General features: G+C 28.9%; 2 protein-coding genes and 1 long non-coding RNA gene across 3 annotated transcripts; all 3 read left to right on the top strand.

Annotated features, from left to right (window-relative positions):
* Positions 1-1,031: 1,031 nt before the first annotated feature.
* On the top strand, positions 1,032-8,386 carry LOC149492497 (uncharacterized). Its single transcript, XR_016318811.1, has 3 exons — positions 1,032-1,206; positions 1,334-1,387; positions 6,954-8,386. It is a non-coding gene; the product is annotated as an uncharacterized LOC149492497 (long non-coding RNA).
* Positions 8,387-11,891: 3,505 nt separating this feature from the next.
* Positions 11,892-16,174, top strand: LOC105642212 (protein NRT1/ PTR FAMILY 5.9). Its single transcript, XM_012226965.4, has 4 exons — positions 11,892-12,277; positions 12,368-12,585; positions 14,387-14,898; positions 15,219-16,174. Exons 1-4 carry the CDS (start codon positions 12,223-12,225, stop codon positions 16,048-16,050), a joined length of 1,617 nt encoding a protein of 538 aa, XP_012082355.1. The 5' UTR covers positions 11,892-12,222; the 3' UTR covers positions 16,051-16,174.
* A 1,958-nt stretch (positions 16,175-18,132) lies between these two features.
* LOC105643134 (metalloendoproteinase 3-MMP) lies at positions 18,133-19,328 on the top strand. The gene has a single exon (XM_012228204.3). The coding sequence runs from the start codon at positions 18,176-18,178 to the stop codon at positions 19,160-19,162; it is 987 nt and encodes a 328-aa protein (XP_012083594.2). The 5' UTR covers positions 18,133-18,175; the 3' UTR covers positions 19,163-19,328.
* The last annotated feature ends 163 nt before the right edge of the window (positions 19,329-19,491 follow it).

Here is a 19,491-nt window from a genome sequence, read left to right as displayed (position 1 = left end):
TGTAGAAAAATGTCTTTCTATTTTATTTAAGGGTCAAAAATAAATCTTAAGTAAATATTGTTTAATTTATATGTAAAAAATATATATTATAAAAGGGTAAAAGATTTAGATTAAAAATTTTTAAACGAGAAGCAATTTTTTTCTCTTTTTCAACTTATAATTTATAAGTTATATTTATATTAATAAATTTTAAGATGATGGTAAAGTTACTATATTTAATAATGAAAAATAAAATTAATTTAACAATTAAAAATCATGTGTGAAGTATGATATTTTCTTTTTTTTTTCCACCGATTTTAAACCGAAACCACCGATTTCTTACAACCTTAAAACATTGACCACGGTTCGATTTCAGTTTTGACTGGTTTGATTTCGATTCGGTTCCAATTTAGAATCGAACCGTGATCATGCCTAACCAGGAGTGGAGCTTTGGGCCCCGAAAAAAAAATTTTTAAAAATTTTTCTAATGAAAATTATGTTTAATCATTCAAAATATAGAAAAAAAAATTACATTTGGCCCTCTAAAAGTTTACAAAAATTTCATTTCACTCCTCTAAAATCATTGTTCTAGCTCCGCCTTTGAGAAAAAAATTATTTATTACTCTTTAAAATATTCAAAATGACTTATATTTTAGGATAAACTAATCATTTCAAAACGATTTACTCCTTCCGTTCCAAAAAAATAGTTCATCTTTCCTTTTTGGTTTATCCTAAAATATAGTCCACTTTTGCATTATAGTTAATCATTAGATTGTCTGCTACACCCTTATTAGATTTAATTTTATTTTCAATAACCATCATAAATTTCTACTAGTACTTATTAGTTCAATATAATAATTGCTCATGTGTTATTTAATATGGACATAATAAGAAAATTATATGAAATAAAATTGTCCTTTAACTATAATAATTGTTATTTTTTTAATCTGTGTGAAAATAGAAAGAGAACTATTTTTTTAAGACGTAGAGAGTATAATATTGCTAGCTTGCTGAGAATGGAGATGCTAATATTGTGCTCCCAATTCCCAAATAAGAAATTGATATATATAGGCTATATGCTGAATATAACCAAAAAACGAGGCTATTTTTAATATAAATGCAATAATTTCCATTCAAAAAAAAAAAAAAAAAAAAAAAGAAGCAATAATTTATGAGTTCAGTTTCTTTCCCATTGCCTAGCTTATTGGCGCTAAAGACGCTCCTTTGGTTTGTTTGTTTCATACAACTCCTCTCATTAACTTAACTTCAAAAATTAGTTAGATATTGGTTAAATTTATTTTTCCTTTCTACTTTTTTTTTTAACTAAAGTTTTACAGGATATGATTTGATGCAGAATAGAAGTGGGTAATGATGCATATAGAGATGGTTAATATATTTGTCAAACAAGGTGAGATTCAATCCCTTTTTTTTTTTTTATTATTTGATTTAAATATCGAATGATTTAATTATCTTCATTTTTAGACAGATTTTTTTTTTTTTCATATTAAAAGATATGAGATTCAATGCTTCTTTTTGCTTCAATCTAAATATCGAACTGTTTGATTATCTTCATTTTTTACAGTTTCTTTTTTTTTTTTTTTGAATTTCTTGTCATGTTCTATTTCTCTTTTATATCTTTTATTTATCATTATTTTTCATGTTTTTCACTTGTTTTTTAGAGTTAAATGATTGTCAAAATTTTCTTATGATTCTTCGATTATTTGTAGTTATTTGTTTAGTTGAATTTATAAGTGTTTTTGCCAAGTATTGTATTTTATTTAGGGAAGAATTTATTTATGATTACACTATTGTTTTTCCATAACTTTTTTTTAATGACTTACTAAACTGTATCAATGGTAACAATATAAATTATTATAGTAAACAATAAAATAAAAATTAATTAATTGATTAATAAGATTACATAATTAACTAAAAAATTCAAAATTAAATCCATAATTAAGAGGAAAGGTAGCTTAGATGTCTAACTAGGTCTTCCAAAAATTCCTAAAAATACTCCCTTAGTTTCGTTAAATTACCTTTTATCTCATCTAGTTGCTTCAATCTCAATATACAATTCCCTATTCGTTGATCTACTGCTAGAATTAATAAGAGAGAACCCAATATAGCAGTGGTTTAGTGGTTAAAGTGCACTAAATTCCATTCTAGTAATTGCAGGATCGAGTTGTGAAGTCAGCATCTTAGGGAGGGCTTTAAAACATAATCACTTCTTGGCTCGAAAAGAATTCCGTTTCAATTGTAAGTCCTTTTAAATATTTTAAAGAGTAATAAATTGTGTAAAGAGTAATAAATGGTGTTTAAACATAGTAAATAAATTCAAAATCAATTATTAGATGCTTTTCTTTAGTACATGAAATTTGGACCAATCAAAAATAATATCTCCAATCATGCATAAGATTAAAGATATGAAAGTGATTGTAAAGAAGAGAAGAGTTGAAGGGACACATGAGATTGAGAAATCCACTAATGTCTGCCTTTTGCTTTGTGTAGTTTGCATGTGTGCCAACTAATTTCTCTTTTGACCCAATGTTGTTCTTTGTCCAACCATGCTTAGAGCTTAGCAGTAGTGCCACTCCTCTTTCAAATTATTGTCATCCTCCAAATCTGGATTTATTTTAATTATTGGCTTCATTAATAAATCAACACAAGAATTTTATAAAAATAATTTAGCAATATCCTATATTTTCTTAAATCGACTTTTAAATCTCCTTTATTAATAAAATTATACCTATTAAACATTTAAATTTTTAAAATTATATTTATTTAGCAAATGTGATACGTTCCTTTTAAAGAAATTATTAAATAATGATTTTTCATATTTTTTTAACTACTTCCTCCGTCTTATTTTATTTGTTTGTTATTTATTTTTTTGATATTCCAAAATGTTTGCAAAGTTTCTAAATTTAGATTATATAAATAATTATTTTTTTCATAATAACCTTTATGATTGTTTATTAAATGAAGACCTTTTATTAATATCTTTATGAGTTAAGAGTAAAAAAAAAGTAAAATAACTTTTGTTTACTAAATTTTTAATATGTGTGTTTTGTTAAACCATGCAAATAAAATGAGACGAATGTAGTATTTGATAAGTGTTTAGTAGTAAGATTATATGTTGAAGGGTTCAATAGGTACAATTTATAAATTGAACAATTTTAGTATGTGTAATTTTATAGGATAAAGGATTTAATAGGTCAATGTAAAAATTAAGGATTCTTTTGCATTTATCGTTCAATTATTTGATGAGTCCGTTTCGGTTTAATTTAGATTCCAACATAAAAATTAAAAATAAATAGGCAAAATCTTAAATTTCAATGGTATTGTACGAGAGTAGATTAGCAATTTTGGTTTGATTTGATTTAATTAGTATATTCACTCTAAGAACGATTTTAATAAAAAAGAAATCTATATAAATCTAAAACCGGCCCATAAATTTTCATCTTGAACTAGTCATTGCCACAACTGATTTGATGTGCATATTAGATTTAAATACATTGAAATTAAATATTTTTCTAGATATGAAATTAAATTTTGTAGTTTAAAACATTCCGTTAATGTTAGACATGGCCATGGGTTGATTTGAAACTGAAATTGGCTCGAAAATAGAACTGAAACCAACACAAAACTGGTGGGTTTTGGTTCGGTCCAAATTCCAAATTAATATTGAAATTGTAAGAAGCCATTTTTGTTAGAACCAATAGCTTTCAGTTACTTCAGCTCAAAAAAAAAAAAAATAATAATAAAAAAAAAAAATAAAAAAAAAGATCAAATTGAAGGCGATCCCGAATCCGCTCTAGGAGAACTAGAATTGTCAGTTTCGAGCAGGATGAGCATTTAGTTAATCAAACGAAACCAAACTGAATTAACTTGATTTCGGTTTATCCGAATATATTGTTAATTTGAATCCAAATGGTATAATAACCAATTCAAACTGAATTAGTTATTTTAGACTTAAAAATAAATTCTGTTAGTTATATCTAGTAACTGAACCAAAAACTGATAATCAAACTGTTTTACATACTCAAACTAATCAGTAGCTAAATTTCTAAATAAACTATCAAAATCCAATTGAAATGAGTTGCTTTAGTTTGATTCTCGATTAAAACCGAGAATTACTCACCTCTAGTTTTGGCCATGTGACCATGCATAATATCATTCATTGAATTCAAAATTATTGATCAAATTTATTCTTATTTTTTTAAATCACCAGTATCTAGACCCTATTACTAGAGACTGATTAAATCTGGTTCGGAGCTTAATCACACAAATTTATTCTTTAATTACATTATATTTGCTATGCATAAATTATAAAGTTTAATTTATAATAGAATTTCAATCACCCAAATTGATTTTAAGAATCAATATTTTACAAACAAGATAGATAAAATTTATACTAAAAATCCAAACTTTTCAAAGAAAATTCCTAGCTCAAACCAAATAAATATCAATACAAAAGTTAACATTACCACAATTAGCATTACGTATAGAAACTAAATTGGAGGAGTTAGTGGAAGTGGTGGTCGAGATAATAGAATATCAAAGTGGTGTCCATCTCGTTAAACCACTAAAATGAAGAAATAAATAGTTATCTCACTCACGGTACTATAAAACTACAAATATATACACAAGAAAGCCTTACGATTTGCGTGTGTCAATGCGTGTTTTGTGTGTGTTTGGATGTGGATTTTGTGTGTTCGTTTGCATTTAATGTCTTCTTGCATAACAGCCCAGCCCTAAACGTAACGTATTCTGAGTTCTTCAAAAGCTTTATTTGCTGCATTTCTCAAATTGGTTGTTTCTTCTTTTCTTTTTATTCTTCTTTTTATTAAAGTTCTGATTAAGATAAAAAGTGTAAAAGGATAAGAAGACACCACGGCATTATGTTGACATTATGACAACACAAAGTATCATCACTTGTTAAAAAGATATGTTTACCATAAATGATAAAACTTGCCTACATCCGGTATTGGGAGGGAACATTTGTCCGTCGTCTTTTCTAAAAAAAAAAATTTATCTTTTACATAAACATGTCTTGAACTCTAATCATGTAACTATTTTGATATACTTTTAACCGCTTTACCCCCCTTAAGTTTCACACTATCTTCTTTGGACTAGATTGTATACTATTTTGCCCCTTTAATTTCATATTTGGGTCTGCTTTTGCATATACTAAGTTGGTCCGCTGATGAATTGGTATGGTACTAGTTTTGAGTTTCAATGTCATATATATGGTTTAAACTATGAAAATATCCTAAACCTATTTGTTGTGATTTCAGTCTTGAATGATTTTTAAACCTTAATTACTCTGAACTTATAGATTTATTTGCAATTGTACCTTAGGATTCAAATAACAAATTAAGACATCTTGAACTTTTCAACTTGTTCTAATTACACGGTAAAATATCAAGATTAGATTTTATTCAAATAATATAAAAAGGACTCCACATCTAAGTTCAATTAAATGTAAAAAAGCACCATTTGAACTAAAAGGAAGCCAGAGTTGTGATCCAACTATTCAAACAATAAATAAGAATATTAAGGCTCTCTTTGTTTTTGAAAAATAACTTTCTTCTGGAAAATATTTTTCAAAAATAACTTATTTTCCGTCGTTTGGTTGCAATATTAAAAATTAGTTAAAAATATTAAAACTTTTAACTTATAAACCATAATAATAATAATAATAATAATAATAATAATAATAATAATTTTGTATTTTCAAAATTTCATTGTTAAATATGAGAATAATGCAAAAAAAAAAAATGGTAAATTATGAAAGTCGTCGGCAGCAGTGACCGATGGTAGTGGCTGGTGGTGGTGGCCAGTGGTTAACGATGAGTGGTTGTAGTGGCTACCGTAATTAATAAATTAAAAAAACATGAATTTATAAGGTGAAAATAAGTTCATCAAAGTCTGAAAAATATTTTACGCTCTTGAAAATTTATGTTCCTTAAAAATGACTTAATTTTCCTTTTAATTGGGAAAATATTTTTCGTTGATTTATTTTTTTGAACGCCCCAAACAACGAAAATTGTGAAAAATATTTTTCTGTAAGTTATTTTCCGAAAACAAACGGAGCCTAAGATTTAAGCTTTTTTTATTATTTATAATAAAAAAAATTGTGGATTCAAAAATAATGAGTTTGACATTAATCTAAGGGTACTCATTGAAGGGAACAACTATCACCGGTGGATAGTTACCAAATCTCATCCTGTAAGGATGATGACAAATTCTTTTGTGGTCGGTAATGATCATTGGTTTATTTCTTACAAATCAATTTTCTTATTCATTGTATGGATGGTTAGAGTAACAAAAAGGAGGAGAGAAATAATGAGACGAATAGTTCAGAGTGTATTGGATATAAGGATTATTTTTGGGTGCAACACTATAAAAAAAAATGTTGATTTGTGACCGATTTTTATAAGAAATAGGTCAGCTAAAGTGATGTAGCTACTGATTTGCGACCGCCTTTAAGTGGTCACAAAAATACTCATCACAAATTCTTTTGCGACCGAATGACGAAGTGGTCGCAATTTAGCAACCGATATGTCGATCGTAAAACATAAAAAATCGGTCGCTAATCTGTGTCGTGTTTTCCAGTTTAAAACTAAGTGGTCCCAAAAATTATCGGTGGTAATTAGCGAAAAGGCAGTTACTAATCGGTCACAAAATCTAAAAGTGATTGGTTGGTGATTGGTCGTAAATTTAAATTTAACAATTATATTTTGATAGTTGTTCAGTCGCAAGTCAGTTGCAAAATATGATTATAAAAAAAAAAATTATAAATATTAAAAACTATATATTTTTTTTCACCTCTTAAAAAACAACATATATATATCACAAGCATCATCATCATCATCACTACAAAACATCAATCGAAAAAGAAACTGTAAATGTAATATATTATACAGAATATGAAAAAATCACAGATAGCTAAAATGATCCGAAATCAAATCCAGTGTGGTATCCATTGGATGTACTGTAGTGTCTACAGGAGTGACCAAGGTATCCTCTACAGTATCTGAATGAAGAGGAAAAGATGGTGGTTGATGCAGAGTAGAAACATGTGGATCTGTAATAAGGGGAGGATCAGAGGAAGAAGTACCAGTACTGTGCAAACCGAACATCCGCATCACATACACTCTAAGCTCTACAAGCTGCCTCTCCTGCGCATCAACACAAGCCTGTAATGCATTAATCTCCTCAGCACTATAGTCGGGTTGTGGTCGTGAGGAAGCTCCAAGAGCGTTAGACACTGAGCCGCTATAACACTGTGATGCCTGAGACCCGATGCCATGTATTTTTCTCTTCTTTTCACCCCTGCGACCTCCAAATATAGTGCTAACTTATCAACATTCAACTTAGCTTCAGATTTAGCTTGAGAAAAATAACACACTCGCGAGCTACACTATAGTTCTCCTGAAAACAACAAATTAATTAATGAATATAGTTGTATGTGAACTTGAATGCATAAGAGAAGACTAGAAAATAAATAGAAAAATATTTCGTAAGTACTTACATTGACGCCCACTGCACGTCTGTCAATAAACTTATGTTCATTATGGTCCTTTGTGTGAGTGTAAGTGAACAGCTCTATCGGTGTAGGCTCACGACCATATTTTTCAGCATGTATCGCATTTTTATGCAAAATATATTAATATGGTGCCATTTCATTATAGCAGAGATTAATTCTCCTGTGTGTCTAGAAGGTCCTGCTCTATCACTTTCAGTCTTACTCGCCTGCAAATATCTCACATTTTCTCTTGAATGCAAGATCCTCTTAAGCCTTCTGCCAGCTCCCCCATATCTCCTGAGACATACACTGTTGCTTCTTAACGCTTTTCAACATCCTATAAGTGAAGTCAGCGTATCGTAGAGCGCACAATGTCTATTGATTTATTATCCATAATATATAATGCATTAAGTATTTCTATCTTCTTCTTCTTCATCTTCTTCTTCTTCTTCTTCTTCTTCTTCTTCTTCTTCTTCTTCTTCTTCTTCTTCTTCTTCTTCGTTGCAAATTGTCCTACTTGGACAATTCAGGTATTTTCTTCCATACGAATGAGAAATACATTGAACGTGCAATTAAGGTTAACTATATATACATAAACTTATTATAATATCAATAAGTGTACAGTTCCTGAAGGCTTTTTAAAAAACTTTCAGTAGCATTTCAGCATCAAATAATCAAATCTCAAGTCAAAAGTACAATATAAACACTTCTATATTACACAACAACATTCTCCAAAGTGAAATATGGCTACTAGTAGGCCTCCAATTCAAACTAATCATATTCATATCATTTTCACTCAAATGAAGACACAAATCCACATAAATTAATATCAAAATAATCAATTTCAAGTCAATGCATAAACTTACTTATCTTTTATATATTTACTTATTATAATTTATTTCATTGCAACCATAGAAAGTCCAAGTGTTTCTATAAATTTTTCGCTTTAAATGTACTTTTCTCATTAATTAATTTATTATAGTCAATTCATATTTTATGCTTTCATTAAAATTATTTCTAATATTTCTAAAGTACTTTCTAACAAAATTAGATTTATAATTTGACTTAAATAATATTCTTATAACTTCTCATTTATCGCTTATAAATTACACACAACTTTTGTTCTAAATACACTAATTAAAATCCTTTTTTTTGTTATGTATACACTAATCAACTTTTTTTTTTGTTATAAATTACAATTATTTTTAATAATTGTAATTTATTTTTATAATTTTTAGATTTAAAATTTTTTGTTATCCATTCATTCATAAAATTTTACAACAAAATATTATCCGTTCATTCATAAAATTGCAACAAAAAAAATTCTATAAAAAAAGCAATTACACCAACAACAAAATATTAATTGAAACTTAATCAAATTTTTAAACAAATTCTATTTATGTTATATATTTCTTATTAATTCTCACCCTAAAACTACACATTACATAAAACAACAAAAATTAAGTGCTCAAAATACACAAAAATGATCAAAATGCACACAAAATAAAAAAAACCTAACTGTTGCCTGCTGAGAACAGATTCACAGAAAATAAAGGGTAAGGTCACCTACCTGACCAGGCTGAAGGCGCGGCTTCTCCGGCAACAGGGGTGAGCTCCGATGATCCCACAGCAACCGACGAGCAGCAACCAAGGAGAGAAGAGGAGGCAAGAATTGGAGAGGGAGGAAAAGGGAGAGGGCCGAATTGTGATCGCGATCAAAGTGACCAAGAGCTTATAAAGCCATAATATTTTGCGACCGATAGGTCGGTCACAATTTTTAATCAAACGTTATTGTTTTTCAGTAAAACAAACTGTGACCGACTTGGGATTGAACAAAATTGACTGCAAATCTATCGCATTCTAGAAAAAAAATCTAGTACTAAACTATAGCGTGCACTTTAGTGACGGACCGTGAATTGGTCACAAATTCATCACAAAGTTGGTCGGTAATACATCGCCATTTGGTCACAAAATAAAAACCAAACTTACGCAAATTATTAGCGACGGATCATCAACCGGTCACAATTCCATCGTAGATCAGTCACAAATTGGTCTGTGAATATTTAACTTCTATCACTTCAACATTTGTCGCACGCGGTCGCAAATGCATCCCACATTTGCAACCAACACTAGTCAGTCGCAATTTAGCATTTTTTTTTTTAGTGCGATAAGTCGATAAGTTCAAGGTATTTTTATCGTTTAAGTATTTATTTAATAGGGTGACCTAAAAATTTAGTATGCTATTATTGTATAGTTCGTTTTTCATTTGACTTCTGATTAAATGAAAAACAAAATTAGAAAAATACATAATTTTTGTTTCAATTAAGATTTTATTTGATAATATTAATTATTTTAGTAGCTATCAGCTATTGCAATAATTGTTAGATTAGCATTTTATAATCCACTCATTCTTCCTCTAAACACTAATTATAAACCATATGTCATCCAATAGTATAAATAATAGATATAGTGTTTTGGTTAATATCAAAATAATAAATACTAGTTTAAAAGAGGATGTAACTGTATTCCAACTAATGTAATAATAATATATGAAAAAAATTACCTTTTTATTAGAGAAAAAAGAAAAAGAAAGATCTTTCAATTAAATAGTTTTTTTGTTTTTTGAAAAAATTATTCACCTAATTTGTTGGAGGCCTTTTAAATATAAAGCTTCTTTATCAATTTAGCAGGTTGAGGAATAATATAATAGGATAACTCTCCCTTTAATTCATCAAATTGGTGAAAGCTTTAGTGATCGAGAAAACTCTAATTCGAGACCTTTCATCTCTCGTATAAATGAGAAGATTAATCAGAATACACGTGATTCACAGCGATAAATTTAAACTTTTGTTTGTCATTAGAGGAAGTTATTTAATACATATAGCTAGTATAATATATTCTTACAATCATCTCCTATAAAAAGAGTAATATAATAAAAGTACAATCTGAGCCAATTAATTAACGCTTTTGTGTTATGAGATATAAATATTTCTGGCAGCAATTAGCTAATCCCATACTAGATTATAAAATTTTGCTACTTATTATATATTACTCTGGATGTCTTGTTTTGGTTTTATTTTTGACTTAATTTCATTTTCTACTTCATCATTAATTTACATCTGTATATATTCAATATTTGACATCTATAATACATGGTGGTTAGTGCTTCTCCTTATAATAATAATAATAATAATAATAATAATAATAATAATAATAATAATAATAATAATAAAGGAGTATAATTATAATTTTAAATATGTTAATCAGCCTCTGAAATTTAGCTCCATTAAATTACTTAATTTTATATTTTAAAAAAAATATTATTTGTACTCTTAAATGAATTATTAAATAATAATTAGTAAATATGAGAAATTAAATAATGATATTATGCTAAATGTAAAAGATCAAACAGTGAAATATTATAGTGTATTAAAAAATTCTCTAAAATAAAAATTTTTAGATAAAAGCATTATATAATTCGAAAAACTATAAACATCATTTACTAATTGTCATATTTACCAAACAAGAGGAATGTAGTTATTGTTACTATCAAACCTGAGGGATTATATAATTATTTATTCTAATAAAAATTTCCATGTAAGAGGAATTTTTTTTATTTATAAGATACCTAACATATTGTAAGAATTTTATAGGCAGTACAATAGAAATTAACATTCTCGTTTGAATAACAATAGTTGAATTGATTGAATTAGTGATAACTTACACGGTAGAAATGATTCAAATTTAAAACCTTTCACTAGAAATGATTTAAATTTAAAACCTTTCACTTTTCACATTATTTGCATGACATTAAAAAAAAATCAAATTACATCTAATCGGCTCGCTCAATGAAACTTATCGATCAAATGCATAAATTTACCCCTGTATTCTATCAAAAAAACTCGGTAGCATCCTAAACTATGCGAGTGACCTATTATACTCTTGAAGTTGCGAATTTTGATAACTTTGTATTCTTCTCTAACTAGTAATCATAATTTTTTGATATTTTTAACATTTATATATAAAATATTCACTTGATATGTAGTTAGTATAAATTTTTGGAACAATAATTTTCATAATTTTTAATTATCCAATAAATTTTTAATGAATTTAATTTTATAAGTTTGAGTGTTCGGTAGAACAACTTTTATAAGTTGAAGTATTTAATAAGTAAAAATTTATAAGTTTAAGTGTTTTATAGATTAATATAAAAATTGAGAGTGATATAAAATTTTTTTACGGGTGAATTTATGAATTCCATGAGTCCTTATCTATCTGGGTGAGTCAAGGAATGCGACATGGCAAATCTGCCACGTGTCATATGAGTCTGCAGATCAGACTCAGACTGACGTACAGGTACAAGTCACTTGGGCCGGTATGTCCTCATTTTGATCAGTACAGAAACACAAAGTGGTGTTAAACCTTTTTTTTTTTTTTTTTTTTAGTACTTTTATTTCTCTTGTTTGTGTTAGTGATGTTTGAGTGTTCAATTTCCAAAAAAGCAAAACAGTGGTGTTGAAAAGGGAAACGCATCTGAATCCCAATAAAAAGCTATGGCAGAAAGAGTTTATGATAAGCAGAAGCTTTATGTAGAAGGATTATTGCTCTGAAATTCTCAAGCTGGTAGCAAAAGAATGTAATAATTACAATTTCTTTCTCTTCAAATTTCTTATAAGAGCCAAGTTTCCATAGTATAAACTCTGTATATCTCTCTCATGGCTGGAGTTCAAGGAGGAGGAGGACTCAACAAGCAATGTCTTCTCCTCATAGGTAACTGAGTTTCTTTCTATTTGAAAGCAATTTAAGAATGATAATGGAGTTTCATGTTTTTGACTGGTTTTGGTTTTGGTTTTTGAACAGTAATAGCTGGGATAGAGAGATTTGCATTCAAAGGGGTGGCATCAAATCTTGTAACTTACTTAACAGATGTGGTGAAGATGAGTAATTCTTCAGCAGCCAAGACTGTAAATAAGTGGTGTGGATTTACTTATATGTTACCACTTTTAGTTGCTTCTGTTGCTGATTCTTGTTGGGATAAGTATCCTACCATTTTGTTCTCCTCTTTCCTCTATGTTGTGGTCAGTTCCTCTCTCCTCTTTTCTTATTTTTTATCTTTTTTTTAATTTGTGGGTATTTAAATTAAAGTTCTTATAATAATGAAAATTTCAAGTATTTAATTTTGAGATATCAATGTTATCATGGTTCATTTAGTTCTTTCATATTAGTTCTTCTAAGATAAAATGATTTTGACATGCCATGAAAATTGGAAATGAAATATTTTAGTTCTGGGGATTAACTGGTAGGAGTAGGAGTAGGGGTGGCCAAAATCCGTCGGTTCCGAACCGGTCCGAACTGAACCAGAATTGGTCCTAACTGATTTGGTTCCAGTTCCACCAGTTTTGGAACCGTGAACCGACAGTTCCCAAAATCAGTCGGAATTGGCAGTTCCGGTTGGAACCGTCCGGAACCGGTCGGAACCATCAAGAATCGATCGGAACCGTCCCGAATAGGTCAGCAACGGCCAGAGAACCTGCTAAAGAGCCGGCCGAAACTGTCGATTTTAGAACCATTAAGGAACCAGAACTGTTCGGTTCCAAATCGTAACCGGAACTATTAATTTTCGGTTTGGTTCTAGTTCTAAAATATTTGGAACCGAACCGTGGCCACGTCTAAGTAGGAGTGAGCATTGTATCAATTTGGTCTATACAGAATGAACCATTTGTAAATCAAATGAATTGAGTTTTTATAAAGAAAGTTCAATTAAATTAAACTATTTATAGAATTAAGATGAATCAATTCAATTTGATTTTTCAATTTTGATTGAATTTTTGGACTAACTCAGTTCGATTTTTTAAGTTCTCGATTTTATTAATAAACTACATTAAACTAAAAAAATTTCAATTTTTTTTATTAAAATCGAAGTAATATGAAACTTTTAAAAATCAAATTCAACTAATTGATTTAATTCAATTCAATTGGTTTTGCTTAATCGTATTAACCTGCTAATTATGGTTCAATGCCTATGAATAAATCAATAAGGTCACAATTGGGTTATGAATTTTGATAGAGACTAAGGGGAAGTTTTACTTATTTATTCAATAATAATAATAGTAAGAATGTTGTCGTTTTAAAGCAAATTTGTCACTTGGTCCCATACTACTTTAATAATGGCCTTTCAACTTATTAACGTGCAAATAATGCTCCTTCCATTTTCCAATATCTTTTTCCTTTTTTCAAATTTTTGTCCATTTCTTCTCTAAAAGGTAAATGTCATATCAGTATATAAATTTCATTTTTAATTTTACATATTAATTCAGAATATCGTGTGTTTCATTTTTTTCTTAATAGATTTTAGTAGCATTAATTCATATGTATTAATTAAATATTTGTATATAAATAAAAATTTAGAGATAATTACTATCTAATCTTTAGATTTTATTCGTATGCGGTTAAAAATTTCAATTCTTAAAATTATAATATTTAGTTCTTACATTATAACTACATTACATTATAAGATTCAAATCTTATTTTGTCCGTTGAGCGATTATGATACGTCAAAAATAATTCTAAAAATAATTACTATATAGTTCTTATAGTTTCATGAAATATACTAGTAAATATCTCAATTTTCATAATTTTACACTATTTAGTCCTTATATAATAATTATTCTTAAAGATATTTTTGATATTTCACAACTACTTAACAGAAAAGCTAACCGTTAGAGTTTTTATAGTATAACATAATTATAATGCAATGACTAAATAATGTAATTTTGACAGAAACTTAGGGATTATATAGTATTTCTCCAAAAATTTATTAGCAATACATATTTTGCATGTTTAATTTGTTTTTTCTTTTTCTTTTTTTCCTTTGTTAAGGGGCTTGTGGCATTGACATCAACAGCATTAGCTTGGGCGTTGTATCCAACCAACAACCTAAGCTCTTCATTCTTGTTTTGGTCTCTCTGTCTTATCTCACTAGGCCAAGGTGGGTATAACCCATCTTTACAAGCATTTGGAGCAGATCAGCTTCAAAACGACGACGAATTGCCCTCAACAAAAGACATTCAAAAATCAAATAAAAAGAGTTTATTCTTTCAATGGTGGTATTTTGGTGTTTGTGGTGGAAGCCTTTTAGGAGTTACAGTAATGTCTTATATTCAAGACACACTTGGTTGGGTGTTGGGATTTGCTTTCCCCACCGTTGCAATGGTTACTTCAATTGGTTTATTTTGGTGTGGAAGCAGAATGTATGTTTATAAACAAGATGGTAAAGATAAGATTGCTGAAAGGTCCTTTTGGGACATAGTTCAAGCCATGAAGGAATTCACTTCCAAATTAATCAATTGCAGAGTCACCTTATCAAGGGATAATGAATTTCCTGAGCTAGAGTAAGTTCCTGTATTTATTTACTTTTTTTTTTTTTTGAATATTTTAATTGTATTAATTTAGTATTATTTTATATTTGGTGTTAAAAGATAAGGTAAATTATTTTAATGGGAAATATGTTTGGATTTCCGTGACATATCCTAATTAACACTTTCGTTTCTCTACTTTTAAGATGCTTACTGCATTAAGTCACCAAGAGAAAAATTTTAAGACCCTTCATGTTTTTCATGATTAGCATGTTAGTCCTTAAAACAAATTTTAATATAGTGCAGAAGTTTTCTATCAATGGATTCTGATAATTTGGTTTTTCACTTGTTTTTAGGCTTCAGGAGAAGCCTCTTTGTCCTGAGAATATGGGCAGTGGCAAAGGCATGAATGAGAACAACTCCTCCAAAAGTAGAATTTCCACTGATAATGCAAAAGTTATCCTAAGGCTCATACCTATTTGGACAATGCTTCTAATGTTTGCTGTTATTTTCCAACAACCTGCCACCTTCTTTACTAAACAAGGTGTAACAATGGAAAGAACTATTGGAAGCAACTTCAAGATCCCACCAGCAACACTACAGAGTGCAATTACAGTCTCTATAATCCTCCTAATGCCATTTTATGACACCATATTTATCCCAATTACTCGAATCATCACTCGAGACGAAAAGGGTATAAATGTAATGCAAAGAATGGGTATAGGTATGTTTTTATCCATAATAGCTATGGTTATTGCTGCACTAGTAGAAATGAAAAGGCTTGAAATGATTCAAAAAATGCCAAATTCAGAAACTGTTCCTATAAGCATATTTTGGTTACTGCCTCAGTACATTTTGTTAGGGATTTCTGATATATTTACTGTTGTGGGTATGCAAGAATTTTTCTACAGTGAAGTTCCTTCTAGAATGAAAACTATGGGAATTGCATTGAACACAAGTGTTTTTGGTGTTGGAAGTTTTGTGAGTGCTTTTTTGATAACTCTTATTGAAATTTTTACTAGTTCAAGAGGAAAGAAAAGCTGGTTTAGTGATGACATGAAAGAAGCTCGTCTGGATAAGTATTATTGGCTTCTTGCAATTTTAAGTGCAGTGAGTATGTTCTTTTATGTTGTTTTATGTAGATTTTATAGGAGTAGGAGTGATTTGGATAATGATAGTTGTAAATGATAATTTTTAATTTGCTATTTAAGGAAAATATAGTTTTTCTCTCAAGAAGTTTAGTGGAGTACAAATGTCATGTATGCAATATTTGATTATTAGTGGAAATGTAAATGATGTTATTTGCTTCTGATGATTTGGCCAAATAAATTGCAGAAATGTCAGGATTTTGAATTTTAGAAATGGAAAATGAAATCCATTTAAAATCAAGAATTTGTATGAAGGAACTAAAATGCAAAACTTTAATGTTGGGAATTTGAACTCAGTTCTTTTGTACAAGAATGTACAAGAACTATAAAAATAAAAATTTGTGAGTTAGGGTGTTTTCTGGAGGCAGAGGAAACTCTGTTAGCAGAACTCCTATAACTTCTATGGGTCTGGCTTGTGAAATATGAGGTTTGGATAAGGAAATTATGGCAATATTTGGATAAAAAGTTTTAAAATTCATATAATTTGTCAAAAGTTATAGATTCGTATAATCTTTCTTGTTTGAATGTATTTATGTACTTTGTACAAAAAAGAATTTACAATTAAGTGTTTAAACTATTTAAAAACTTAGTAATTAACTTGTTTGAATACTGACTTAAGCAAAATGGGAACTTAAGTTTTTATTTTTTAAGTATTGGAGGAGAAAGTTTGAATCTGAATCTATTGTCAGGTTATATATGCACTTACCGGTGTATTATAGCTGCAAATGGAACCCAAAGTTAAATTAAATCAAACAAAAAAGCAAGAGAATCTCAAATGAATTCACATTTCGGGTCAGGATCTCAGTTAAGTTTTGGTCCTCAACGATGCCGTATATTGGACAGGTCTAGGAGGAAGAGAGGATTTTTTTTTTTAATTTTTTTTTATTACTAGCTAAAAGCGTAAAACAGCCATGTCCATACACAAATCAAATATTGGGGCTTGAATTTAAATACTCCATTTGTTTTTATTGTTTCTTAGTCTGAGATCTGTTTTGTACCCTGAGAAAGGGTTCTTCACCTGTCATTGTCAAGCCATCATCAGTATAATCTCTCAATCCCTTTTTTTTAACCTCCAAGCATGCTAAGCAAAATTATTTTGACAGTTGTTAGCTGTTTTAGTAATTTTCTAATAGTTGTTTGTGTGGTTTCATAAAATGCTAAAAAATTGAAGCTAATTTTTTATAAAATATTATTTTAACCTCTGAAAATTAATTCGAATGCTATGTTATCGAACAATAAAAAATAACTTTTGGCAAAAAAATTACACACTGCATTATTGCTGAACAGTCCTAGATCTAATCATATTTAAAAGGAATTGATCCTGAAATATGGGGAAATCGAGAGATATTAAATATTATGTATCCATTTAATGAATTTAAAATTTTAAAGGTTTTTTATTTGTTAAGTTTTGACCAAATAACTAATAATAAACAATTAAATTATAAATTTATAATACTATTACATATATTAATATTACCTGAATTTTATATATTAAATATAATAAAATCAAACCTAAAATTAAAATTAAAATCAAGACCAAAACTAAAATTTAAAAATAACTTAAATTAAATAAAAAAACCTAAATGTTAAAAAAAATTAATGGCAATAGAAAATACTTAAAGTTAAAAGTGTTGTCGGATTGAAGTCCTTATTGTAGTTGAATTGGTTGATAAAAAATAACTAAAAAATATAAAAAGGCAGAAAACATGGTTCAAACTCATATTACTTGACCTGAATTAAAAATTCATAACGACTTAGCTAACAAAGGAATTATGAAAAGTTAATCATCACAAGAAAAAATTTAAAAAAAAAAAAATCAAATTAATTTTAAAGCATCCCTTATATATATTTTAAGGAACTTTTTTTGCTTCAATTGCCAATTGTTATCCAATGCATGTCTACTTTCAACAACTTATAATTAATTATAGGACTTATGATAATTTTATTTTAACTAAAATAAGCTTCTTTTTATCTATTTATGGGAAAATCCTAATATAATTGTAGGATTTAGAATAATTTGGTTTTAACCAAAATAGCAAATTCTTTAAGACCTATAATGCCACAAATACAAGTTTATAAATAAGCACAGAAGAAATGTTGATGTCAAACTCAACTACTTCTTTCTTTTCTTCTATCAAATTCAAATACCACATCTATATATATGTATGTATATATATCTATACATATATATGATCATGGGATCTAAAATACTTCCAATAGTTTCTTTCACTATCATTATCATCATCTCTCATATTTCTAGTTCAGCTGCTTTTGGGCACTTCCATCGCGCGATGATCGATCAACCGTTTGGTTTTGTTGAACGTCTTCAAGGATTTCACATGGGTGAGAAGAACAAAAAGATCCACCAGCTCAAAGAATATCTTGAACAATTTGGTTATATGAACAAGAAAGGTTCAGTATCCTTGGACAGTAATAGTTTTGATGGTGATTTAGAATCTGCCATTAAAACCTACCAACTTAATTACCGTTTAGATCCTACCGGGACATTAGATTCTGAAACAGTTGAGACAATGATAAAACCTCGATGTGGGGTTCCAGATATCATCAATGGCACTAACAGAATGCAGAATGGCAATATAAGCCCTAGCTCTAGCCCTAGCCCTAGTCCTAGCTCTAGCCCTAATTCTTTCCATACAGTTTCTCACTATGCTTTCTTCCCAGGAACCCCTAAATGGGAAGCTTCTAAGTATCATCTCACTTACGAGTTTGGTCCTCAAACCCCACCTATAGCCATCGAGGTTATCTCACAGGCCTTCCAAACTTGGGCTAACAATTCACATTTCACATTTGAAAGGGGTACTGATATAACAACAGCAGATATAAAAATAAGGTTTCGTAAACGCGACCATGGAGATGGGATTCCTTTCGATGGGCGCGGTGGGATTCTTGCTCATGCTTATTCGCCACAAGATGGGCGGTTTCACTTTGATGCAGAAGAGAATTGGGTTACTGGTGCAAGAGAAGGTGCATATGACTTGGGAACCGTCGCTTTGCATGAAATCGGACATCTTCTTGGACTTGAACATAGTTCAGTTGAAGAGGCTATTATGTATCCAACTATTCCTTCTGGAGCGACCAAAGGTTTACATAAGGATGACATTGATGGCATTCAAGCTTTGTATAAAGCTTGATTTTTCTTTTTCTTTATTAGTTTTTTCCTTTTTCACTTTGTATTGCATTGATTCGTATTGAAAATAGACTATAACGATAGAGTTAAAATAATTAAATAAGGTGATATCTGTGTAATGTAAGAGAACATTTATATACAATAATATTGACAGCTATAAATTATTTTCAGTTTTTTTTTTCTAATAAATGGTTTTAAATATTTTCATTAATTTGATCCATGAATAGATTCGTAAACCCGATATAATCCATCATATAATATATCTCATATTAAATGGAATTTTCCATTAAATTTAACTCGAAAAAGAAAAGAAAATTTGCACGTGATTGAGAT

Source organism: Jatropha curcas, chromosome 11, assembly GCF_041381405.1.
Source record: "Jatropha curcas cultivar XTBG-Jc1 chromosome 11, XTBG_Jcur_1.0, whole genome shotgun sequence".
Lineage (NCBI taxonomy): Eukaryota > Viridiplantae > Streptophyta > Magnoliopsida > Malpighiales > Euphorbiaceae > Jatropha > Jatropha curcas.
This window is presented reverse-complemented; position numbering and strand designations above follow the sequence as displayed.

Excerpts from the sequence above, each read along its gene's own strand:
- LOC105642212 (XM_012226965.4), top strand. The coding sequence starts at position 12,223 with ATGGCTGGAGTTCAAGGAGGAGGAGGACTCAACAAGCAATGTCTTCTC. Across the intron at positions 12,586-14,386 it reads CCTCTTTCCTCTATGTTGTG|GGGCTTGTGGCATTGACATC; the intron begins GTCAGTTCCTCT and ends TCCTTTGTTAAG. Across the intron at positions 14,899-15,218 it reads AATGAATTTCCTGAGCTAGA|GCTTCAGGAGAAGCCTCTTT; the intron begins GTAAGTTCCTGT and ends ACTTGTTTTTAG.
- LOC105643134 (XM_012228204.3), top strand. The coding sequence starts at position 18,176 with ATGTATATATATCTATACATATATATGATCATGGGATCTAAAATACTT.